This window comes from Cynara cardunculus (assembly GCF_001531365.2).
Source record: "Cynara cardunculus var. scolymus isolate 2C chromosome LG 4, CcrdV1, whole genome shotgun sequence".
Lineage (NCBI taxonomy): Eukaryota > Viridiplantae > Streptophyta > Magnoliopsida > Asterales > Asteraceae > Cynara > Cynara cardunculus.
This window is the reverse complement of record NC_037531.1, coordinates 19172510-19193776: the sequence shown is the minus strand read 5'-3', so window position 1 is coordinate 19193776 and position 21267 is coordinate 19172510. Positions and strand designations below refer to the sequence as shown.

General features: G+C 37.5%; 3 protein-coding genes and 1 non-coding gene across 5 annotated transcripts in view; all 4 read left to right on the top strand.

Annotated features, from left to right (window-relative positions):
* Nucleotides 1–1298: 1298 nt before the first annotated feature.
* Nucleotides 1299–7440, top strand: LOC112511239. Of its 2 annotated transcripts, none has more exons than XM_025116777.1 (5): nucleotides 1299–1670; nucleotides 3866–4310; nucleotides 5102–5217; nucleotides 6289–6487; nucleotides 7025–7440. In XM_025116777.1, exons 1-5 carry the CDS (start codon nucleotides 1355–1357, stop codon nucleotides 7245–7247), a joined length of 1299 nt encoding a protein of 432 aa, XP_024972545.1. In that variant the 5' UTR covers nucleotides 1299–1354; the 3' UTR covers nucleotides 7248–7440. The 2 variants fall into 2 exon arrangements, with proteins under 2 accessions (XP_024972545.1, XP_024972546.1); XM_025116778.1 differs by having other exon boundaries at nucleotides 1506–1670; nucleotides 3870–4310.
* A 1978-nt stretch (nucleotides 7441–9418) lies between these two features.
* On the top strand, nucleotides 9419–9500 carry TRNAS-CGA. The gene has a single exon. It is a non-coding gene; the product is annotated as a tRNA-Ser (tRNA).
* Nucleotides 9501–9726: 226 nt separating this feature from the next.
* LOC112511531 (protein THYLAKOID ASSEMBLY 8, chloroplastic) lies at nucleotides 9727–10610 on the top strand. The gene has a single exon (XM_025117193.1). It carries the CDS (start codon nucleotides 9760–9762, stop codon nucleotides 10465–10467), a length of 708 nt encoding a protein of 235 aa, XP_024972961.1. The 5' UTR covers nucleotides 9727–9759; the 3' UTR covers nucleotides 10468–10610.
* Nucleotides 10611–11846: 1236 nt separating this feature from the next.
* Nucleotides 11847–21267, top strand: part of LOC112511459 (peroxisome biogenesis protein 2-like) — a 10310-nt gene continuing 889 nt past the window's right edge. The window contains exons 1-7 of the mRNA XM_025117082.1: nucleotides 11847–12181; nucleotides 12751–12864; nucleotides 12939–13092; nucleotides 14867–15003; nucleotides 15177–15277; nucleotides 16431–16548; nucleotides 19614–19780. Coding sequence (XP_024972850.1) covers nucleotides 12050–12181; nucleotides 12751–12864; nucleotides 12939–13092; nucleotides 14867–15003; nucleotides 15177–15277; nucleotides 16431–16548; nucleotides 19614–19780 — 923 coding nt within the window. The 5' untranslated portion in view covers nucleotides 11847–12049. The remainder of the gene's footprint in view (nucleotides 12182–12750; nucleotides 12865–12938; nucleotides 13093–14866; nucleotides 15004–15176; nucleotides 15278–16430; nucleotides 16549–19613; nucleotides 19781–21267) is intronic.

Here is a 21267-nt window from a genome sequence, read left to right as displayed (position 1 = left end):
GCCAAGGTCTACTATATTTATTCAACATGATATCTATTACTTGTTAAGAGCATTTACACAATATGGCTTTTAGGGGTTCACGTAAGGTCAGTCTGTTTTTGTGAGACATGCGAAACCATATTTTTACACTTGAAACTTTACAGCAAAATGCTATGAAAGTGGTGGTGTCACAAAATGGTCTCATATGATCTAAGTATGGGCTTTTACAAGGTTTTTAAGAGGGTTTGAAAGTGAAAACCTCATTGAGCTTTTTCAACATAATAATTGCACGACCTTTTAATTTTATTAAAAAGTTTTGTATTTAGTCAATTTTATTTAGGAGCCGTTTATCAAATATTTATCTGATAACATTATTATTTATTTATCGGGTAAGATTTTAGTTCATAAAAACGATATCGTGTGTAACAATTTACCGGTAAGCGCTTACCGTGATAAGAGTCGTCATCCTCATTTACCGGATAAGACTATTGGTGTTTGTCTCGTTCTTACCGGGTAAGATTCTTGGTCCATATCATATTAATCCAGTAAGGTAATATAACTTAGTAAACATTTACCCGAATAACCGTTTGGTAAACGGTCCTATAGTCAGATGATTAAATTAACATATTTAAATATAATTAAAGTAATTATATATTTTTATTTAAATTAAATTAAAAAATAAACTTATATATTTTTTGAAAACCCAATTTTTATAAATTCATTATTTAATTTCTTTTATATAATTTTTTGCATAATTTCTACGGATTTATTGATAATCACAATCATTTTCTAAAAATTTCTAATTTAAGTGGTTACTTTTCTTGATAATTATGCAGACTTCATAAACTCATCCGTCTTTTTGTTACAAAATCTTATATGTATATTTTTATGTCGAAATCAGATCAAATTATTCATTGAAAATATAAAAAGTAAGCTTGAAGAAAATTATTTATATATGTAAAATGATAAAAAATGACAGTCTTTTATATTATTGACAAAAAATTATATTAATAAGATTAATAATTTATTAATAATTAACAAACATTAATAAAACAAGGTTAAAATGGTAAACTGATAATAAACATTTTTTCATAAGTCAGGAATCATTAACTTATCAAAAACTGCTTATTATCGATTTAACACCGGTATAAATAGTTTTATTTTTCCACATCTAAACACTAACATTTAATTTATCACCGGATAAATTTTTTTTTTTAAATAAGTCCTCCCAACACCGCCTAAAGATGTATAACGATGCTCTTAACGAAAACGTAAAAGAAAAGACATTGAGATGATTATATATAGACAAGGAAAAGAGGAAAACCAGTCTTCCAACACACTTCAAGCTGAGTGAGAGAGAGTGAGTGAGAGAGGGATGTTGGAGAGAGTGCTATCCATGCGAAGAGGAGCTCACATGGAGGATGAAGGAGACGAGCACCAAGGAGACGAATCCAAAACCAAGAAGCATCTTTCAATCGCCATTCGAATCACCAACTACTTCACCCGAACCGGTTACCTCTGCCCCATTATCCTCATCGCCATAGCCATCCTCCTAATATCCTCCTTCTTCGTCCGCTCCCATGATTTGCTCTGTGTTTCTTCTATCTCTTCCTTTGATCGCCTCTCTCGCTCTCGATTCTTCGGCTTGGATGGACTCGAATCGGATTTCGGATCCCTAGGCGTCCCGTGGTGTAAGCTCTCATAATTCGTTTATTTTGCTGTTAGGGTTTGTTTGATTTGATTTCCTCGCGTTTCCGATCTGAATCGATGTGATAGTGTCCATTGGTTTTGGGTTCTTAGGTTTATTCTAATGTTCATTCACGTTATAGAATGTGAATCTAATGCTTGTATGTGCTTAAACTGATTTGTGATATGAAATACTCTGCTAGATTTGAGCCGCAACTTGTGATTTGTTGTTTGATCTGTAGACTTAACTCTAATTTAAATTTAGAGTGTGAAGTTATTAATTTGGCATACCAAGTAACTATTTATGGAAATCTATCATCTATTTTAATGCATCAAATCAACTTGAGGGAGTGTTCATTGTGGTTACGATTGTAGAAGATGGTTTTGCAAATTTGAAACTTCTGTTTCTGAGTTCAAACAGAGTTACGTTGCTAAATGAACACAGAATATGTGGAAGCATGGGTCTGTGTGGTGGTTGATTTGTGAATTTGGGGAAGTGGAAAGCAGTTGGCTAGTGTTTAGGAGCATGGAAAGTGAGGTATACGATTGAATTTAAACCACACTTTTATCAGGTCCGAAATTTTTCGCACATTTTTTTGAAAGTCAGGTCTTCACATAAACAACCGCCCTACTCTTTGGAGTTGAGGTGAGGTATGCCTACATCCCACCCATAGATCCCATCTCCATTTGGGTATAGCTTGTTTGGTTTGGTTTGATTTGATTTAATGTTATTCTTAGGGGCTGTTTATTAGCAGCTTAATGAACTTAATGGGACAACTTATTTGGTCAGCTATACATGATTGTTTGGTAGTGGCTTAATGATATAGAAAGTGGCTTATTCACTAAGCTTCTAGGGGAAGCTTTATGCAATAAGCCAAGTTTTTTCCCAACATGCCCTCCGAATGAAAACATGCTCCTTCCATCTATGAAGAAACCCGCCCAAACAAAAACCTCCCCCATTTATACAGACAGATTAATCCAATGAAAAACCAACCAAACAGCCCCTTATTGTGGTGTGCAATGCATGATCCTTTTTTTGTTAACCGTGGGTGTCAGGGCCAGCTTTGCACTCCTCAGCTAATCCCATGGGGTCCTAGAGAACGGCTAGGAAAATCCAAGTGGTCTTGGAGGGGCTCAAACCGGTGACCTATGGGGAGGAGCCCCAAAGGGCCAAGCCTTGTTGCCAGTTTCATTATTAACTAAACTTGAATTTTAGTTAAAAGTTGATATCCGTAGATTATATGGATTTATTATGAATACAAATCTAAGGCACAGCTTTCTAAGGAATCTCAGACTTTGTTGAGGTATATGCATGTACTTATCAGATGCCATTTACACAATCTACAGACTACGGCTTTTGGTTTAATATTTCAAGTGTCTTATTTGCTTAGTTTGTGCTGCTAATCAGCAATATAAAGCACAAATCCTGGTAGTCATATTCTAAAAAATGCTGTAAAGATCAAGTTGGTGGGATACAGAAACAAAAACAGCAATTAAACCAGAGAACATGATTGCATTATAAGATCACAATCGAACAGATCGAGGAAGGCACAATAACTTTGGATTAAACTTAAAGCCATGGTGGAAGTTGTTGGTAACCTACAACTTTGAGCTTATAAGGAGCTCATAAACCACTTTTCTTATCCATGTGGGATGGGTTATTACACCTACAATAGTTGTTTTCTGTTGTTAAGCATCAATCTGATGCATAATTCTTGATAATCATATTCAGGGGTTGTTTGGTTGGTTTTCCATTAAGTCCTGTGTGATTAATCTGTCCTTATGGATTGAGAAGGTTTTCATTTGGTAGGGTTTTTTTATAGACGGAAAGGGCAGGTTTGAAAAAACTTGGCTTTCTGCATAAAGCTCCCACCCTAGAAGCTTACTGAATAAGCCACTTTCTATATCATTAAGCCACTACCAAACATGATGTATAGCAGACCGAATAAGCTGAGTCACATTAAGCTACTAACAAACAGGCCCTCACTCAATGCTGGAAATACCACTTGGGAGTTCCATTTTATTCTTGTTTCTTTTTGAGTTTTATTCTTGATCATTAATATGTTACTGTGCTCTTGAAAAATAATGTATGGAATTATGTATTTGAAGGCATCATTTTAATTATTGAGGGCCAAGTTGGACCATGAAGTGATTAAGTTCTCATAGTCTACATGCTTTTAATTTATGTCTTTTTTAAAAGGCAGATCGAAACATGGTAAAACCGTCCAGTGGACATCCAAGGACTTGCTCCAAGGTCTTGAAGAATTTGTACCTATATACGAAACACGACCCATCAAGAATAACATGTACGGGATGGGTTTTGATCACAGCTTTGGGCTCTGGTTTATTGCACGATGGCTGAAACCAGATATAATGATCGAGAGCGGAGCTTTCAAGGGGCATTCCACCTGGGTCTTGCGGCAAGCAATGCCAAACACCCGAATTATCTCACTTACGCCTCGCCATCCTGAAAAGTACCTTAAAAAGGGCCCAGCATATGTTGATGGGAACTGCACGTATTTTGCTGGAAAGGACTTCATTGATTTCGGAAGTGTTGATTGGAGGACCGTGATGAAGAAACATGGCGTAACTGATCTGAGTCGAGTTCTTATATTTTTCGACGATCATCAGAATGAACTAAAAAGGTAGCTTCAATATTAACAACTACTCAACTAGTAAACCTCTTGGTTTTTGTTTTGGGTTTCACATAGGGCTGTTCATCCAAACCGCACAAACCCCCCACACCGCTTCTCAAAGCGAGGTTTAGAACATCCGTGATGCGGTTTGCGGTGCATTTTTATCAAACCGCACCGCATATTTTATATATTTCTAGTTTTATATATAACACGCATATATATATAGAAAGAGAGAGAGTGAATACTTGCTAATTTATGTAATATTTTTAATGTATTTTCTCCATGGTCCATTAATAATTCTAAAGTTTTGGACTTTGATTCATAATATTAATCAAATATAGCTCAATAATCTATTAGACACTTTTAAGCTTTAAGCAAACATCCAAGATTTTATTTTGAAATTTCAATCGCCTTCATTTAACTTCAATCGACGCCGTCTCAATTGAAACTTTTTTTTTTTTGGATTATGGTCACGTTTTCATTGATTTTATAATGAAATTTTAATCTTATAATTATTGGATTGGAGGTGTAAAATGCGATAGGTACAAACCGCATAAACCTTTGTTTGCGGTTTGAGGTGTATGCGGTGCAGTTTGCAGTTTGGCCCTAAACCGCACCAAACTGAACTGTGAATGGCCTTACATGCACCGATACTTGGGCGTTTATGCATGATTGTTTCTTCACTAAAACAACCACTCTGCTCCCTGGATAGAGGTTATCTCACAGCCAGATAACACCCTCGGGTGGGATATGTTGGGCTCATTTGCTTTGGTTTCTTTTAATACATTTCGTCGATACAGATTGAAGCAGGCACTGAAAGCTGGCTTCTCGAATCTTGTTTTTGAGGATAATTATGATACTGGAACCGGAGATCATTATTCCTTGAGACAAATATGCGATCAGTTCTATATACAAGGTTAGTTGACCCAAGCTTTATTAGCACTCTGTTAGTTTCCTTTGATAGATCCTCTTCCACCTTTCAAATTTCCATCAGGATCCAGTGGTACTCCTTATTTCCCATTTTGCAATGGGCAAATTGCATGAAAATGCAAAACTATTCGGTTTGATTCATATTTTGTGCAACACTTTCAAAACCTTCAGTTTGGTACCTCAGATGTAACATCTCAAACGATTAGGGTGTGTTTAGTATCCAGATAGGACAGAGCTCAGAACAACTGTTAAGCGTTTAGTAAGACAGAACTAGATAGGCCAGAACAAATAGAATGACCAATTTTCCCCTAATGAGTTGTTTGTATATTTTGATTAATTTATGTAATTTATTAAATTATAGTAAAATAAATGTTTTTTATAACAAAAAATATCATTAGAAAGTTTTTGTCAAGACGAATAAAATGACACCAAAATAAAAAATTATGTAGTTTCCAATTTTTATTTTATACTTTTTTCTATATTATTTTCTATTATTAATGTTTAATTAATGACATAAATTAATCAAAATATAGAAACTGTGTAAAAATAATATTTTGAGGATAGTACAGTGAAAGTTTAAAGAACATAAAATACAATAAATAAAATATAAAGAATAAATCAAATGTAAAGAGGGAGGTGTATTTGATGTTTTAGAAAAGAATTAGGTTTTATTTTGAGGTAATATTGGTAAACTGTTTGTTCCACCTTATTCCATGGGGTGGGTACACGCCTTCCACTATGTTCCACATACAAGTCTTGCTAAACGTTTGGAACAATGATCCCTGTTCTGTTCTGTTCTGTCACGTCCAGTGTACCAAATGCACCCTTAGGTACATGATTTACATTTGATATTGCAAGAAAATACAACGTAATTTGGTCTAAATGTTTGAGATATCATATCACATCTGAGGTACCAAAATGAAGGTTCTAAAACTACTTGACATTTAATAGGAATCATATCAAAGTACGTTATGTTTTCGTACAATTGCATTTCAATATACTTATGATTTAAGTTATATGAGTATTGATATCAATCTGAAATGACCTTTTTCTCCAGGAGGTGGGCATAGTTGCTTTGAAGATAGCGACGAAGCTAGGGTAAGATCGAGAAGGAAGAGCTTCTGGGAAAAGGCGGTGGATACTCGAGAACTATGTGGGCCAGGGGAAGCATGGTGGGGCGTTAGAGGATACATGCGGGATGATTTCAACCATACCAATAAGCCGATATCGCTTGCACAACATTTCCAGAACAGCAGGTTTGTATCCGTAGCTTGGTCTCTTGTTTTTTCTTTAATTTTTTTCGTTTGCAAGTTGAGTGTCCTCATAGAAATAACTTAATACTCCTCCGGATTGAGGAATGTATACTTACATCCGGGGTGGATTCAATCAAGGTTGGGGGCGTGCCCCCGCTCTTTGGGAAAAAAAATCCAGAGGTCTTAAAAGTGCACACTTTTTGATGTATTAGTTAACAAAAAGTGGTTGTAGCCCACTTGTATCATTGCATGTAGAGATGGCCAAAATGGACCGGGACCAGTTACGCTATTTACGTAAATTGCACGACCTGGCCCGAGACTGGTTATACATAGGCCCAATTTTTTTAAATGAAGACCGGTTACAAAATGAAAATCTCGGACCCCCAGGATTGGTTTTTAACCTTACTTTTTTTACAATTAGATTTTGTGTTGTTTATTATGTTAATTATTTGCTCCCCCACTCGGAAATTTTTCTAGACCCACCAATACGTAAATCCTACCCGCTACCCGCACAAGATTTACCGTGTTCGTTTGGCTCAGGTTTGTCGAATCAATACTTGATGTTTATTGGGAACTACCACCAGTAGCCGGTCCGTCACTTACTCATCAAACACGATACGATCCAGCACGTGCACCTAGTCCCATCGTGGAAGATGGACGATTCGGCTTGTTCCAAAGACTCGGCTTATCTAGACTCGAGACTTCCGTATTTAACGGGTACACTCAAATGGTTTACCTTCAGATATCGGCAAAAGAATCCTAGCATTCTGTTTACAGACTAGGCTGTTTCTTGCGGACGTCCGTGGCTGTCAATATTATGGAGACCCAGTTTGCAATTTGCAATTAGTGTGCTTTTAATATTAGTTCTTCCACTTTTCTTATTTTCCCATGATGACTTTAGTTTGTCGCCAATATGATTTATTGTTTACATTTGCAAATTGTGTCTTTGATGATTCATTGCCTGCATTTTAGAGCTAGCAACCTCTATGTGTGTTTTATTTAATCAAATACAGGATAAACATCTTATATTAAATATAAAAAATCTAAAATAGAATTACGATAATCATAGAGTTCTAACAGAATCATTATCTCTATAAAAATTAGATTGTTAATCTAAAATAAATTACTTCGTTACTAAACCTAAATTAAATTATAATAAAAAATAGAATTAAAGAAATTGTAAAAAAAACAAGAACTTTTTAAATTTCAATTTGCTATTAATACCAATATATTTTTTCAAAATTTTATGATATCTTCAAATTTATTTTTATTTAATAGTAATCTTCAAATTTATTTTTATTTAATAATAAAAACATCATATTTCTCAAAACCACATAAAACGTATTATATCAATAGAGATAAAATAAAATGAAACATTAAAATGAATACGTATCTTGTTACATTGCACGAGTACCATTATAGTATATATATAGGATTAAGTTTTTTTTGATAGGGAGGGGGGAGACCCCTCCAGATCAAGGCAAAAACACTAAAACAACAAAATACGCACTCGGGTGGGGGCGAACCACATCCACCAGAAACCAAGGCACCCAGAAGGGAAAGAAGGGGAGAAGAGGAGAAGAGGAGAAGAGGGAAGAAAAAAGGGAGAAAGAAGCAGAGAGAGGAAGAGAGACAGAGACAGAAGCCGACCACAAGGGAGGGGCCCGGTCAAGCCAAGAGAGACCGGGAAGCAACGGGGGACACCACAGGGGCAGGAAAAGGGGCCTAAAAAAAGGCACACCCTAGACCGCACCAAGAAAAAACAGGAGAGCAGAAGAGCTCACACAAAGCAGACAAAGCAGCACAAAAGAAAAACAGACGGCTAAGGGAGGTTCCAGGCAAGCCGAGCCCGGACAACGTTAGGGGAGGGCTTAAAGGTCAGGCAAAGGAGCCTGGACCGGACATCATCAGAAATAGTCTTACCAACCATACTATGCGATCTTCTCTTGCTCTTGAAGATACGGTTATTTCTTTCTTGCCACAGGTGGTAGACTGTTCCAGCAAGCACTAAGCGACGAATGATAGACCAAATGGTCTTTCCTTTTGTGACCTGCTGGAACAAACCAATAATATCATCCCAGTTATCCGGGACACCGTCGAGGTTCAGCTTGGCTTTTAAACCATTCCAGACCAGATTAGGGAAAGGGCACTCAAAGAAAAGATGCGAATGCGAATCAGGCCCGTTCTGACAGAAAGCACAGTACAGGTCGGCATGGGCCTCCCAGAACCGGAGTTTATCGTGCGTCTTGAGACGCTGCTTGAGAGCAACCCACAGAATGAAGGCATGTCTAGGGATGCTTTGGGAGAACCAGACCATATGATGCCAGGAGACATCAGGCTCATTAGGACGAAGGGAGAGCCACACCTCACGGACAGAGAAAGGAGTAAGACGGCCATCCCGAGTTCTCCAGAGGAGCTTATCAGGGGTGGTCGAAGAAAGAACAGGGAGGGGAGAGACACGAATAGAGGGGTTTGAATTGTCCCTCAGGAGAGGAGACGTCCAATTGCCCTGGGACACAAAATCTTTGACAGAAGCAGAGAGAGAAAGGTTGGAATTGAGAATATTACGGGAGGAGATATGCCGGTAAAGGGGGCCAGCCGGATGCCAATTATCATACCAGGCAGACGTGGACGCGCCATCACCAATCTGGGAGACAATGAAGTCTCTAATCTTTTCCCTCATCCCAAGGATCTTCCTCCAGCCCCAACCCACATCACTGCGTATATAGGATTAAGTTCACGTAAGACCAACCTATTCTCGTGAGTGAGACCATTTTTTTACACTTGAAACTTCACAACAAAACATTGTGAAGGTAAAAAAAAAGTCAAACATTCAAATCATTTTACTGTAAATTTTTAAGTGTAAAAAAAGTCTGGTGTTATGTGATCTCAAGTTTATATATATAATTAAAATGATAACTATAATAATGAGTCGTCGATATGTCCGAGTGGTTAAGGAGACAGACTCGAAATCTGTTGGGCTTTGCCTGCGCAGGTTCGAATCCTGCTGTCGACGTTTTTTATTCAAAATTTTTCATAACTGTTTTTTTACGTTATTACCCCTCTCTTTTCTCTCCTTTTTTCCAAACATATCAGGGTTAAAACGGTCATCAACCACACTTTCTTCATGGTCACTTTTACCCCCACTATTTCCCTCCATCCTCCCGCTCTCTCTACAAAACCATGGGTAGAATCGTAATTTCATACTACCCACAACAGATCATCTCATCCTTCCCAAATACTCGTATCTTTTGCTCGTTATCCTCATCGTTTTAATGGCGTCCTCCCTCCGCCTTCATCTGCCGTTCTCCTCTCCCTACCACCACCGTTCCGCCGCCATCCACCTCGCCGCAAAATCTATCCGCCATCTCACCATCCGATGCGGTCCACGAGACAACCGCGGGCCGCTGCACAAAGGCCGAACACTAAGCATCGAGGCAATACAAGCCGTCCAATCTCTCAAACGGTCACACCGTTCAGATCCGGCCAATAACGACGCCGTTTCCAAAACGCTCTCTCGCCTCGTGAAATCCGATGTCGTCGCCGCCTTCAACGAGCTTATACGTCAAGATCAGTTCGATCTGGCTCTCAAAGTCTTCTCAGCCATCCGATCTGAAGATTGGTACAAAACGGAGCTGTCTCTCTATGCAAAGCTCGTGTCATCAATGGCGAGTAAAGGAATGGCGGATGATATCGACCGTTTGATCCTCGATGTGGAACCGGAGGCGGTTATTTCGGCTGACTCGAAGGGACTCATAACGCTTATCAAGGCGTTGATTGCTGCTGATCGGGCTGAATCGACGGTCGTCATTTACGAGATGATGAAAGCAGGTGGATGGGGATGCAATTCTGTCACAGATGATTATTTAGGTAAGGTTTTGAGTAGGGGATTGAGGAGATTAGGGAAGAAGAAGGTAGCTGATGAGATTGATAGGGAAATTGGGAGGGTGTCAGGTGGAATTTTGGAAAATATGAGGGTTTAAACTGTAAATTTGTTAAGGAGAAAGTAAAGTTTACATTTTGGTCACCCAAATGACATCATCAAGTATGGGAACTGGGAAGGCAGATAAAACCAATTTCTCCTTGGAAGTTGAGGTAGCTTCTAGAAATGCATACAAAGTTTCAATAATTTTTATGGGTAATATGACAAAGAAATTGGCAAATTGCTTTCAAGATAAATCATATGCTTAGTTTGATGTAAATGTGATCATTTTGTGTGTTTGATGGTATTTTTGGATTGGATCGGATCAGTTTCATTGGATGTTTTGGACTGTGATCCAAGAACCGATCGATCCGATTTGGATGTTGAAATTTTGGATCTAACTCAACCCTGTTATAATTGGATATCTGATTATGGTCGGTTGGTTTAGATTTGATCTGATGACTTTCTACACACCTCTATTTAACATTTTTTGTGTAAAGGTTATAAAAAGAGAAAGTGAATGCACATTGTAACTTTGTCTTTTTTGAATATGAAGTTTGAAGTGCATTCCTTTAGTTTCTAAAATTTAAGTAATGGATCATCTTTTAAGTTTTATAATTTTTAAGAGAATGTCCAAAAATTTCATAAATTTCACGTGGGTGAAAATGGTTCGAGTTTGGTTCGAGCTTCAAACGAGTTTGAGTTTAAGAAATTGCAATCGAGTTCGAGTCGAGTACATCAATACTCGAGCTCGACTCTCATCATTTACATCCCTAGGCAGACCTATGCATATCCGAGTGGGCTAGCAACTTATTATCACGAGTAAGATTCTTTTTTGGGTGTAAAAGGTGCATTTGCTAAATATCGAGGAATGCTCTCCGAGGTATCAGAAAATATAAGAAACATCACAACAGAAAACCGAAAAAATACCTCAAAATCAAACCAAAACCAGAAAAATCTTTCGAAATCGACTAAAAACTTGAAAATCTATTGAAATCTACCAAAAAAAATTGAAGGACTGTTTACTCAAATGATTATCCAGTAAGTATTACCGATACGAGTCAACACTATAATTTATTTTGATGCTTAAGATTTTAGTACATCAAAATATATCGAATGTAACAATTTACCGGGTAAACGCTTACCTAAGCAATAGTCGTCATCTTCACTTACCGGGTAAGACTTTCATTCTTCTTATCGCTTTTACCCTGTAAGATTATTGTTCATCCAATGAGGAAATTTATCCGATAAACACTTACCAAACAAAAGTTTAGTAAACAGTCGTAAGAAAAGGTGAGATTCGCTAAAATTACATCGAACGATTTTACACATCTTTGATTCACCTTGTGAAAAGTTGCTAATCGATCAGCCGTTGACGTGGAATGAAAGCAGTGGTTTGCATGTCTTTTTATCTTGAGGTTTTCAAAAAAATAAAAAAAAAGGAAAATTATCTCCAAGACTCCCTCCCTTCCACCGTGAAACTGAAAACCATCTCTAGATTGGGGTCTCACGAACCAAAGCATACACGTCTTTTCGATTTGCAGGTCGGCCGGCGTCTCAATTCCGTCTTTCTCAGTTTCCGGCGCCGGTGTGCCATTTCTGTAATCGTAGAAAAATATATACACACACACAAATTTCATACGATGCGAGAAACCCTAGCGTCAACGTCGTCTTCGTCGTCGTCGACCAATGTTATTCCACCGGCTGAATCAGCTTGGGTTAATACATACGAAAGATTATCACCTCGTTGGCAATCCGTCGCCCTTCCTCCTCAGGTATTGATTGTTTTTAATGTTTAATTTGCTTTCTGTGACTGTTAGTTCATAAAGGATAAGACACAGATTATGTTTACGTGTGGTGAGAATGGAGTTTCATGTATGGAATTCGCGGATTACAATTATGTTAGTTCGAGTTTTCTTGGGTAGAAGCGTAAATTATAGTTTTAGGCCATGAAATCGGAGTTCCTAAATTTTTCCTGGCTAGATTGGCAATTTCTGCTTCAGATTGTGGTGATTAGGAATGTTCTGTTGAACTAAATAAGTAATCTCAGATTATTGGAAAGAAAATCAATGTTTATGATCTCATATAAACACAGCATCGACGTTCCAGGAGACAGTTAATGTTTTCACTTGTAATCCTGTCGGTACATTTTGGAGAATGCGTTTCTAAATTAGTAATTGGATAGAATCAGGAAGCTATAGATACCTGGATGTAATCTTTACCTGTGGAGGTCAGGGGTTATAAGTGGTTGCACATCCATGAAGGGTTTCTTGTCTCATCTCTTTGCAAACCTCCTCCTTTTGTATCAACATGAATGAATAATGTGTTTGCAAATTCTCTGCAGTCTGCAATTCCAATTGTGATATCCAGAGTTAACCAGGTCGATGCTGGGAGGCTTGATGTTGAAATGTCAGCCATGTTGAAAGAGCAATTGGTTAAGGTTTTCTCTGTAATGAAGGTATATCACATAATCCAGGTTTTGTTTTTTGTTTTGCATTTAAACTGTTACCATTCTTATCTATTTGCGATTAGCCAGGATTGTTATTTCAGTACGAAGCTGAACTTGATGCTTTCCTCGAGTTTCTCATCTGGAGGTTTTCCATTTGGGTTGATAAACCTACTCCTGGAAATGCTCTCATGAATCTGCGATATAGAGATGAACGTGCTGTGGAAACGAGAGGAAAGAGTAAGTGGTTTCAAATACGCTAGTATGTTAATTGATTGGGAATACATGACTTAGTTTCCTTTCATTTTTTAGGTCTGTATTTGTAACCATAAGTGTTTGGTAGTTGACATCTCCTATCAGCCATTTTTTGTTAATTTTCTCATGAGGTTACTAATACTACCATTGATGTTCAATCTTTAATGCTACATGTTATCAGAAGTTCCACTCAAATTTCAGGTGTACGCTTGGTAAGTTGAGTTAAAAAAATCTGTTGTATTTGTATAAAGAATATAAAAGGGAATATGAAACGTAGATTTGTTACCTTATCCAGTTTTGATGATATATTACCATGCGAGTGGGCTAGTAGCTGCAGTTTAATACACTTTCATCTTCAATTTCACCCATGTATCTTCATGCTTGTTTGTACCCTATATAGTGGTTGGTCATTGAGGTATGCTTTCTTAATTGCCAAAGGAATAATTCAGAGGAGGTGCAAGGATATGTTTGCTTGAGAAAGTTGACATGTTCGCATGCTTTAGGATCAAGGGGTGCTTACTGCAGGGGATGGGCCACGGGTGTGGACTTTGAGAGAGAAATCCAGAAGGGGTAATCCCTTGTTGGCAGGTATTTTGGGCCTAGGCTTGAAGGAAAATTAAAGAGGGGTCTCCTTATAAACTGTAGCACTGTAGTCTGGTTTAATTTTAGTAGAGGTCCTAGGGGGATTTCTGCTTCCTGGTTGATAAGTTGTGTGTTCGGTGGATACATGTGGATTTTTATGAGGCAATGCTTGATAATAGCTCTATACGATGAGAATAGATCCTCTCCAGTTTACTTGATAGCTGGAGGATCTTTATTTCTTTTCACCACAATACCCAACACCACCCATTAGCCCTTCCAGTGATTTAGATAGAAAGCATGCATAACTCACATATGACCTAAAATCTGGCTAATGCTGTTCACCTTTGACCGTTTGAATTTGGCACACTTTCCCACAAGTTTTCTGGGTTCCTACTGTTCCATGGACGAGTCAGCCAACTGGGTTATTTGTTCCTCATCAAATTTGATGATAATCAAGAAACGGATGATGAATAGGAGTTGGAGGTAGAGACTTCCAGTATATTTCAGATCAGCTGTTCTGGTTGTTTGGTATCTGGAAAATTGATGATGGTGAATGAGATTAAGAAATTTTAAGGTTCGGGAAAAATGAAGAAAATGATAATGAGTGAACGTGTTAGGTAAATCTTAACCGCTAGGTGATGGCTGGCCATACTGAACAGAACTGAAGATCCTTTGTTTCATAAGAAACTGAAGAGGATCTGCTCCTCTGGACTACGTACTGCAGTACAGAGCACATACCATTAAACAATGAGAAATTTGTTTAGTGGTTATGTTAGCTTAAATGGATTATGAGTTCTTTCACCCACACTGCCTCAACCTCATGCTTGTTCTTTTCATTTACTTTTAACTTTACTCTATAGTTCATACTGATATGGTTTCTGCCATCAGGCTTTCCCATTTGAAGTAGAACTAAATTTATATACCCTCCTATTCTTGTGGTTGCTTTATTGCAAATATTTGCACTTTGTTAACTACAAAACCATAAAGAAGGTATAACATAATCCCTGGTGCAAATTAAAGTTCCACTGCTGGGTTCTAGTGTATTAGTTGTGTACTTATATCTTTGCAGCTAGTTATATAATAATTAAAAGCTCTTTCTTACTGTCTTTAAGTAAATGCTTAATTTTATTCTGCCTGCTGAAGCATGTCTTACATCTCTATTAATTCCAATGTCCAGTTAGAACAGGCTTGGAGGGACCTGGGCTCACCATTGCTCAGAAATTATGGTATTGTATTGCTACAGTTGGTGGCCAGTATATCTGGACTCGTCTACAGTCTTTTTCTGCCTTTCGTCGTTGGGGTGAATCGGAACAGGTATCTGATATTCCATCTAAACATGGTCGAACCTCATCTCTCTCTAATCGCAAACGGTCCCTTCATATTATAATAAATAAATTAGGTGTTTGAGGAAGAATAATTAAAATGTGAAGGATCAAATTTTCATTTTTTACTCCCATTTCTTTCTCACCCCTTTTTTCCATTGGCAGAGGTCTGTGGCTAATCGAGCTTGGTTTATAATACAACGTATTGAAGGATTTTATAAAGCTGCATCTTTCACCAATTTGCTTATATTTCTTTACACTGGGAGGTATGCAATGAACTCCAAGCTTCTTATTTTGGATGGTTATGTTGATGTATTATTTAGTGCTGCTACCACGAATGGAGAACTTCTGTTTTAAGTGGCTTAATTTCATCATAAGATGCTACTAAACGGCAGCAAATTTTAATTGGAATATGTGCATATAGCAAGTCGATGGTTTCTGCTAAGACCATATCACTGTTTTACTGGACCCCAAAATTGAAAAAAAATAAAAATACTGTTCAAGTGTGCCAGGGGAGATACAGCAACAGGGTTGTTTGTGAAGGGTTGGGTTCCGGTGAGAATGAGAGTTATGGTGAGAAGGGATCTCCACCCTTGGATCAATTTTAATTGATGAGTTCCTCTAGATCAACACTAATGAGAAGCACCGGATCAATTTCCTTCTAAATCCCAATTCATGGGTTGGTTTGAGATTAAAAGTGATCAAGCCAAATCCCTTCTCATACTTCTCACCTTAACTCCTGTTCTCGGGCAAGATCACAGAGACTTGGGAGCAGTTTTTAAAAACCAAAAGACAGTATTCAGATTTTAACATACAAAGGGGGTGGAGGTGTAATAGGTCAAGAGACAAATAAAGATGGCGACAAGGAATCATCCGGCAATGATGATGAGCATGAGTGCTTCTTTCTGGGTTTCATGTGAGAGGGGGGGGGGATAGTGTTCTAATGAATAATAACTCATACTTGCGAGTTTTTAACAAATTTGAGCGATGGGTTATAGCCTGTACAATTTACATATAAAAATTTGGGTAAATTATATATTTTTCATATCCTCACCATACTCATACCTCTATTTCTTAAGATTCTTGAGTATCGTTGTTCCTGTAGGACGCATTGAATACCTGCACCCGTGTCCTTGCTTCATAGGTCACATAGAACCTGCTTAAATGCACTTTATAAGCCGGTGATGCCAAATGATAACGTGCGTAAGTGTGAGCCTGACATTTGACATGGCTGCAGTAGCTTGGGTTCGCATGAAAATATTGGGGCAGGGCTTGTTTGTCTGCATAGTGTGTAAGGGCTTAGCTTTGCTTCATATTTGTGAACTTTTTGCATCATTGAATATGGCACCTATTTCAATTAGTTCAAAATATTTGAACCTTCACATCAACACTTGATTATTACTCTGCTATATATTACAGGTACAGGAATCTTATTGAGCGAGCTCTACGAGCCAGACTCGTTTATGGGAGCCCTCATATGAACCGTGCTGTTAGCTTCGAATACATGAATCGTCAGTTAGTCTGGAATGAATTCTCGGTAAATTTCATTCTTATTTGACTATCACATCAATATATTTACCCTCTTGGATTCACATCATCTCTCTCACTCTCTGTATGCATCTTTCAAGGCGCTGCCATATTTGCCAAAAAAACCTTTAGTAATTTCTTGGAATTGATTTTTTTGGAAGAAAATGTGTTTCAGTGCATTCTATGTAGGTAGTATATAAAAGATAAAGTAGTATTATTATATGTATAGGGTGGGTTCCGGTGAGAATGTGAGTCATGGTGAGAAGGACAAGAAGGGATCTCCACCCTTGGATCAGTCCTATAAGAGTTCCACTAGATCAACCTAATGAGAAGCACTGGAAATTCATGGGTTGGTTTGAGATTAAAATTGATCAAGGGTCCAAATCCCTTCTTACACTTCTCACCTTAACTCCTATTCTCACACGATCCTTCATCTATATGTGTATATATGGTGAGTCTTTTCCTTGATTAAATTCCAAACAACCATTTTTTGACTTGAATCCATTACAATTTCTTGATTTCCGTTGGGTTGCTTACTGTCCTTGGATGCACCCATATCACCTTAGGGCTCGTTTGGTTTGTGTGATTTGGTGGGATTTGGAATTGGATTCTGTTCCAATCCCACATTTGGTTTAAAAGAAAGTCCGGAATTGAAATCCAGGATTTCAATGAAATCCCACAAACATTGAATTTAGAAATTCCATTGGGGGTAGTTGGTATTTCACGGGCTTTGATAGGATTTGTTTGTAATAATGTTCTAAAATGTGTTAAAAACATCCTTTTTGTAATAGTAAATTAATAGAAATCAATTTAATTATTTTTATAAATTACCTATAAAGAATGAAATTGAATTTCATTCCAAATCCTACAAACCAAACACACAAAGATTCCAAATCCTTTCATGAAATCCAAATCCCTTAAAACATTCCGTCAAAACCAAACGCTCTTAGTTCTTTTAAGTAATGGATCCCCTTTCAAAAAGATGTTCCATTCATCATAAATCTTGTAAAGCATAATTAAAAAGTTATGATGACCACGTTTGTGCTCAACTTTGGATTGCAATTGGTGCTTTGACAAAAGTGCAAAGCACAGTCTGATCTGAACATCTATGGTTTGGTGGCATGCCGTTTTAGGAGTTTTAGCCTACCATGCATTTTTTAATCTGATTTTTAGCCTGTCTTTGAGAAAATATGGGTGCGATATATATTCAATAAACTTAGTTCGGCATTTAATACAATCTACTTTCAAGAGTTCCATCCCTTGAAATTAAATGTTATAAACTCTATAAAAACGATAAAACTCTATAAAATCAACAGTTCCATATTCAGAGTTATTACAACGGCTCGATGAGCTTGAGCCTTGTCTTGCAGATTGTGAATGGTAGCAAACAATGATTTCTCTTCCACTGTTTCCAGATAGTACAATGTTTTGTTATTACCCTGTTTCCCAAGTTGACTGGAAGCATTGGGATTAAAAGAACTTTACACTTCATGGGATTTATGGGCTGTTTACTAAACGCTAACCGGGTAAGCGCTTACTGGGTCACTTACCTTATTGGCTGAGCATGGCAAGAACCGATAATCTTAACTCTTAAGAGGCATAACAAGGACTGAGGTTCTTAGTCGGCAAGTGAGGGTGGTGACTCTTACCCGGTTAGTGCTTACCGGTAAGATTGTTGCTTACTATGCCATTTTGATGCCGAGAATGGAGAATCTTATCCCGTTAGGTAAGTTAGGGTGACGACTTTTACCAGTAAACACTTGGGGTCTGTTTGTGAGCAGCTTAATGAGCTTAATAAGACTCGCAACTTATTTGGTAATCTATATATAACTGTTTGGTAGCGACTTAATGCTATAGAAAGTGGCTTATTCAGTAAGCTTCTAGGGGGGAGCTTTATTCAAAAAGCCAAGTTTTTTTTCCAAACCTGCCCCTCCCATTTAAAAAAAGCTCCTTCCATCTATGAGAAAACCCTCCAAAACAAAATCCTTCTCCATCTATAGAGACGGATTAGTCAACACAGACAATTTTATTCAGACAGGACTTAATGGATAACCAACCAAACCGCACCTGATTATCATTCGGTAAATGGCCCTTTAGCTTGAGGGTCCTCATTCCTCAGCAGCTTCTTAATTTTCAACAAATAAGGTTATGGGGGGTTCTCTAGGTATAATATCTTTCAAGTAGATAGATCACAAGATGGGATGTGGGATTAATCTATTCTACCGAGAAATGGTGGTAGTCCCTTTGAAGTGTAGGTGACAGTTATCTATGAGCAAAGAGGGTAACTTTCAGGTTTTCAAATAACATTATAGATGATTATTTAGTACTCCCTCCATCCCAAAATAGATGTCCACAATGAGAAGGACACAAATATTTAGAAATATGTAATTATTCACTTTTTAGTTAACTAAATGACAATTTTACCCTTAATAATAGGAGTTACAAATTTCTCCATCTTATGGTTAAGGGTAGAATTGGAAAGTAGGAACTTACTATTGAAAGTGGATACTTATTTTGAAACAAACTAATATAGAAATGTGGACACTTATTTTGGGGTGGAGGAATTAAATTCGGTTATCTATTTCTAGTTCTGATTAAGGATAGAAACGGGGCAGGTAATGCATCCCTCGTCCCCGTCCCGACCCCCGTTTAATCCCCCTGTCTCCGACCCCGCCCCAACTAATCCTCAACGCGTTCGGGAGGGGGTACCCGTTTTGTAAACAACAATAAAAACAATGTATTCTAAAATTAAAATTATAATGAATGTCACTACATTAATTATCAATATTGAAAATTAAATATATTTTTCATTTGATAATAAATTATACATATATTTATTTATACACACCATATACATATATTAAATAAAATAAAAAATTTAATCGGGGGTTGATTAGGGGAGGTACTGCTATCCCCGACCCTGCTTCGGGTGTGAAAATAAATCCCCGCCCCTACAGCCCTACGGGTAAATTCACATCTCTAGTCTGATTATCAAGTTCTCCTGTTTATAAGTTTATGGATAGATATGTAAATCCTCCCAAGTCTGACCATGCCGTCCTGATTATAACTTTGCAGGAAATGTTGCTGCTACTGCTTCCTATTCTGAATTCGTCTTCCATCAAGAGTCTTTTTCGTCCATTTTCCAAGGATAAGTCTTCAGGTTCTGCCGGGGATGAAACACTGTGCCCAATCTGTCAGGCCAATCCAACGATCGCATATGTAGCTCTTCCTTGCCAGCATAGGTACGTTACTATTCATCAGAGTTTCTCTTTTTGATGCTTTGCCTCATTATCGTAAGTTTGAAGGTTCTGGCATGTGGATTACTTATTGTGTTCAATCATCATATGCATAGATGGCCAAAATGGGCCCGGCCTGGAACCGGAACCGATTGGGACCGGGTCTGTAACTGCTTATGGATCTTAATGGTTTTTACAAAAATTCAAGGCCCGGCCCCGGACTGGGACCGGGACTGGTTATACATAGGCGCGGTTTAAAAAAAAGTAATTTTTTTATACTTTAGAGTGAATTACTTTTTTCGTCCCTGTGGTTTGTTAAAAGTTACGAGTTTTGTCCCTATGATATAGAAATTGCAGTTTTCGTCCCTATAGTATGTAATTAATTGCTATTTTCATCCTTGTGATTTACAATTTATTGTTGTTTCGGTCCCTGTGGTTTACAATTCTTTACTGTTTTGGTCCATAGTACTTCAAAGGTAGAAACTAGTTCAGGGACGAAAAATAGCAATAAATTGCAACCATACGGAAGAATGTCACAATTTTTAAACCACAGGGACGAACGAGAATCGTAATTTACTCTAAATAATATATCAAGCTTTTCAAGATTTCTACAAGATTTTCGAGTTTTTTTTTCCACCAAAACTTTTAAGTTTATTTTAAGTTTTCCAAGTTCTTTTGGAAGTTTTTCAATTTTCTTATAAGTATTTCAATACTAAATTCTAAGAATCGTAATTATAAAAACATGTACAATTTTTTTTTTCTAAAAAATATTTAAAGTGTATTTGAATGACACAATTAGAGATTTTAAAGTGTATTTCATTAAGATTTTGTCAAAAAAAGAAAATCTCAAACAAGACTTTCTATATCTTCATAATTACTTTTTGGGGAAAAAAACTTGGACCCGACCTGGGACCGGTTCTAAGGACAGGTTATGGTTAAAGGAGATCGGGCGATGGGTTTTTGGTAGGTATTAGTTACGAAAAGGAAATCAAGGAATGGGACTGATTTGGGCTCGAAATGAAGACCTGGACAAGAGCTCTTGAAATTTTCTTTTATTTCCTTATCATTTTGTCGTACCAAACACACCGTGGTGGGTGGGTAGGTAGTAGGGTCTAGTCACTGGTTTGCCAATTGGTTACTGAGTTGTTGATGCATAAACTGTTGAAAGTTGGAGATGGTCTCACGCTAAGCGTCCATTCTCTGGGTCTTGGGTTGGGAAGCCATGGCTAATGATACCAATTTGTTATGAACCCAAATCAAGCATCTAACAGATGATGAAATGAACGGGTAGATTGCTGGAATTCAATACCGAACAAGAGGTTTCTGGCTACTCCTAAGAAAACACACATTAATTTCTTGATACCTTTACTCCCCTATTTATACTAGACTTATAAGTAACTACCCAATATACCCTTTTTAACAACCCCTTCTAGAATAACAAGTATGGATGGGATTGGGTTGGGCCTAATGTGGGTGCATAACATTAACCCCCC

Bases quoted from the DNA above. Each gene is read 5' to 3' on its own strand.
- LOC112511531 (XM_025117193.1), top strand. From the start codon at position 9,760: ATGGCGTCCTCCCTCCGCCTTCATCTGCCGTTCTCCTCTCCCTACCAC.
- LOC112511239 (XM_025116777.1), top strand. From the start codon at position 1,355: ATGTTGGAGAGAGTGCTATCCATGCGAAGAGGAGCTCACATGGAGGAT. The intron at 1,671-3,865 runs GTAAGCTCTCAT...CTTTTTTAAAAG, and splicing joins ATCCCTAGGCGTCCCGTGGT to GCAGATCGAAACATGGTAAA. The intron at 5,218-6,288 runs GTTAGTTGACCC...CTTTTTCTCCAG, and splicing joins CGATCAGTTCTATATACAAG to GAGGTGGGCATAGTTGCTTT.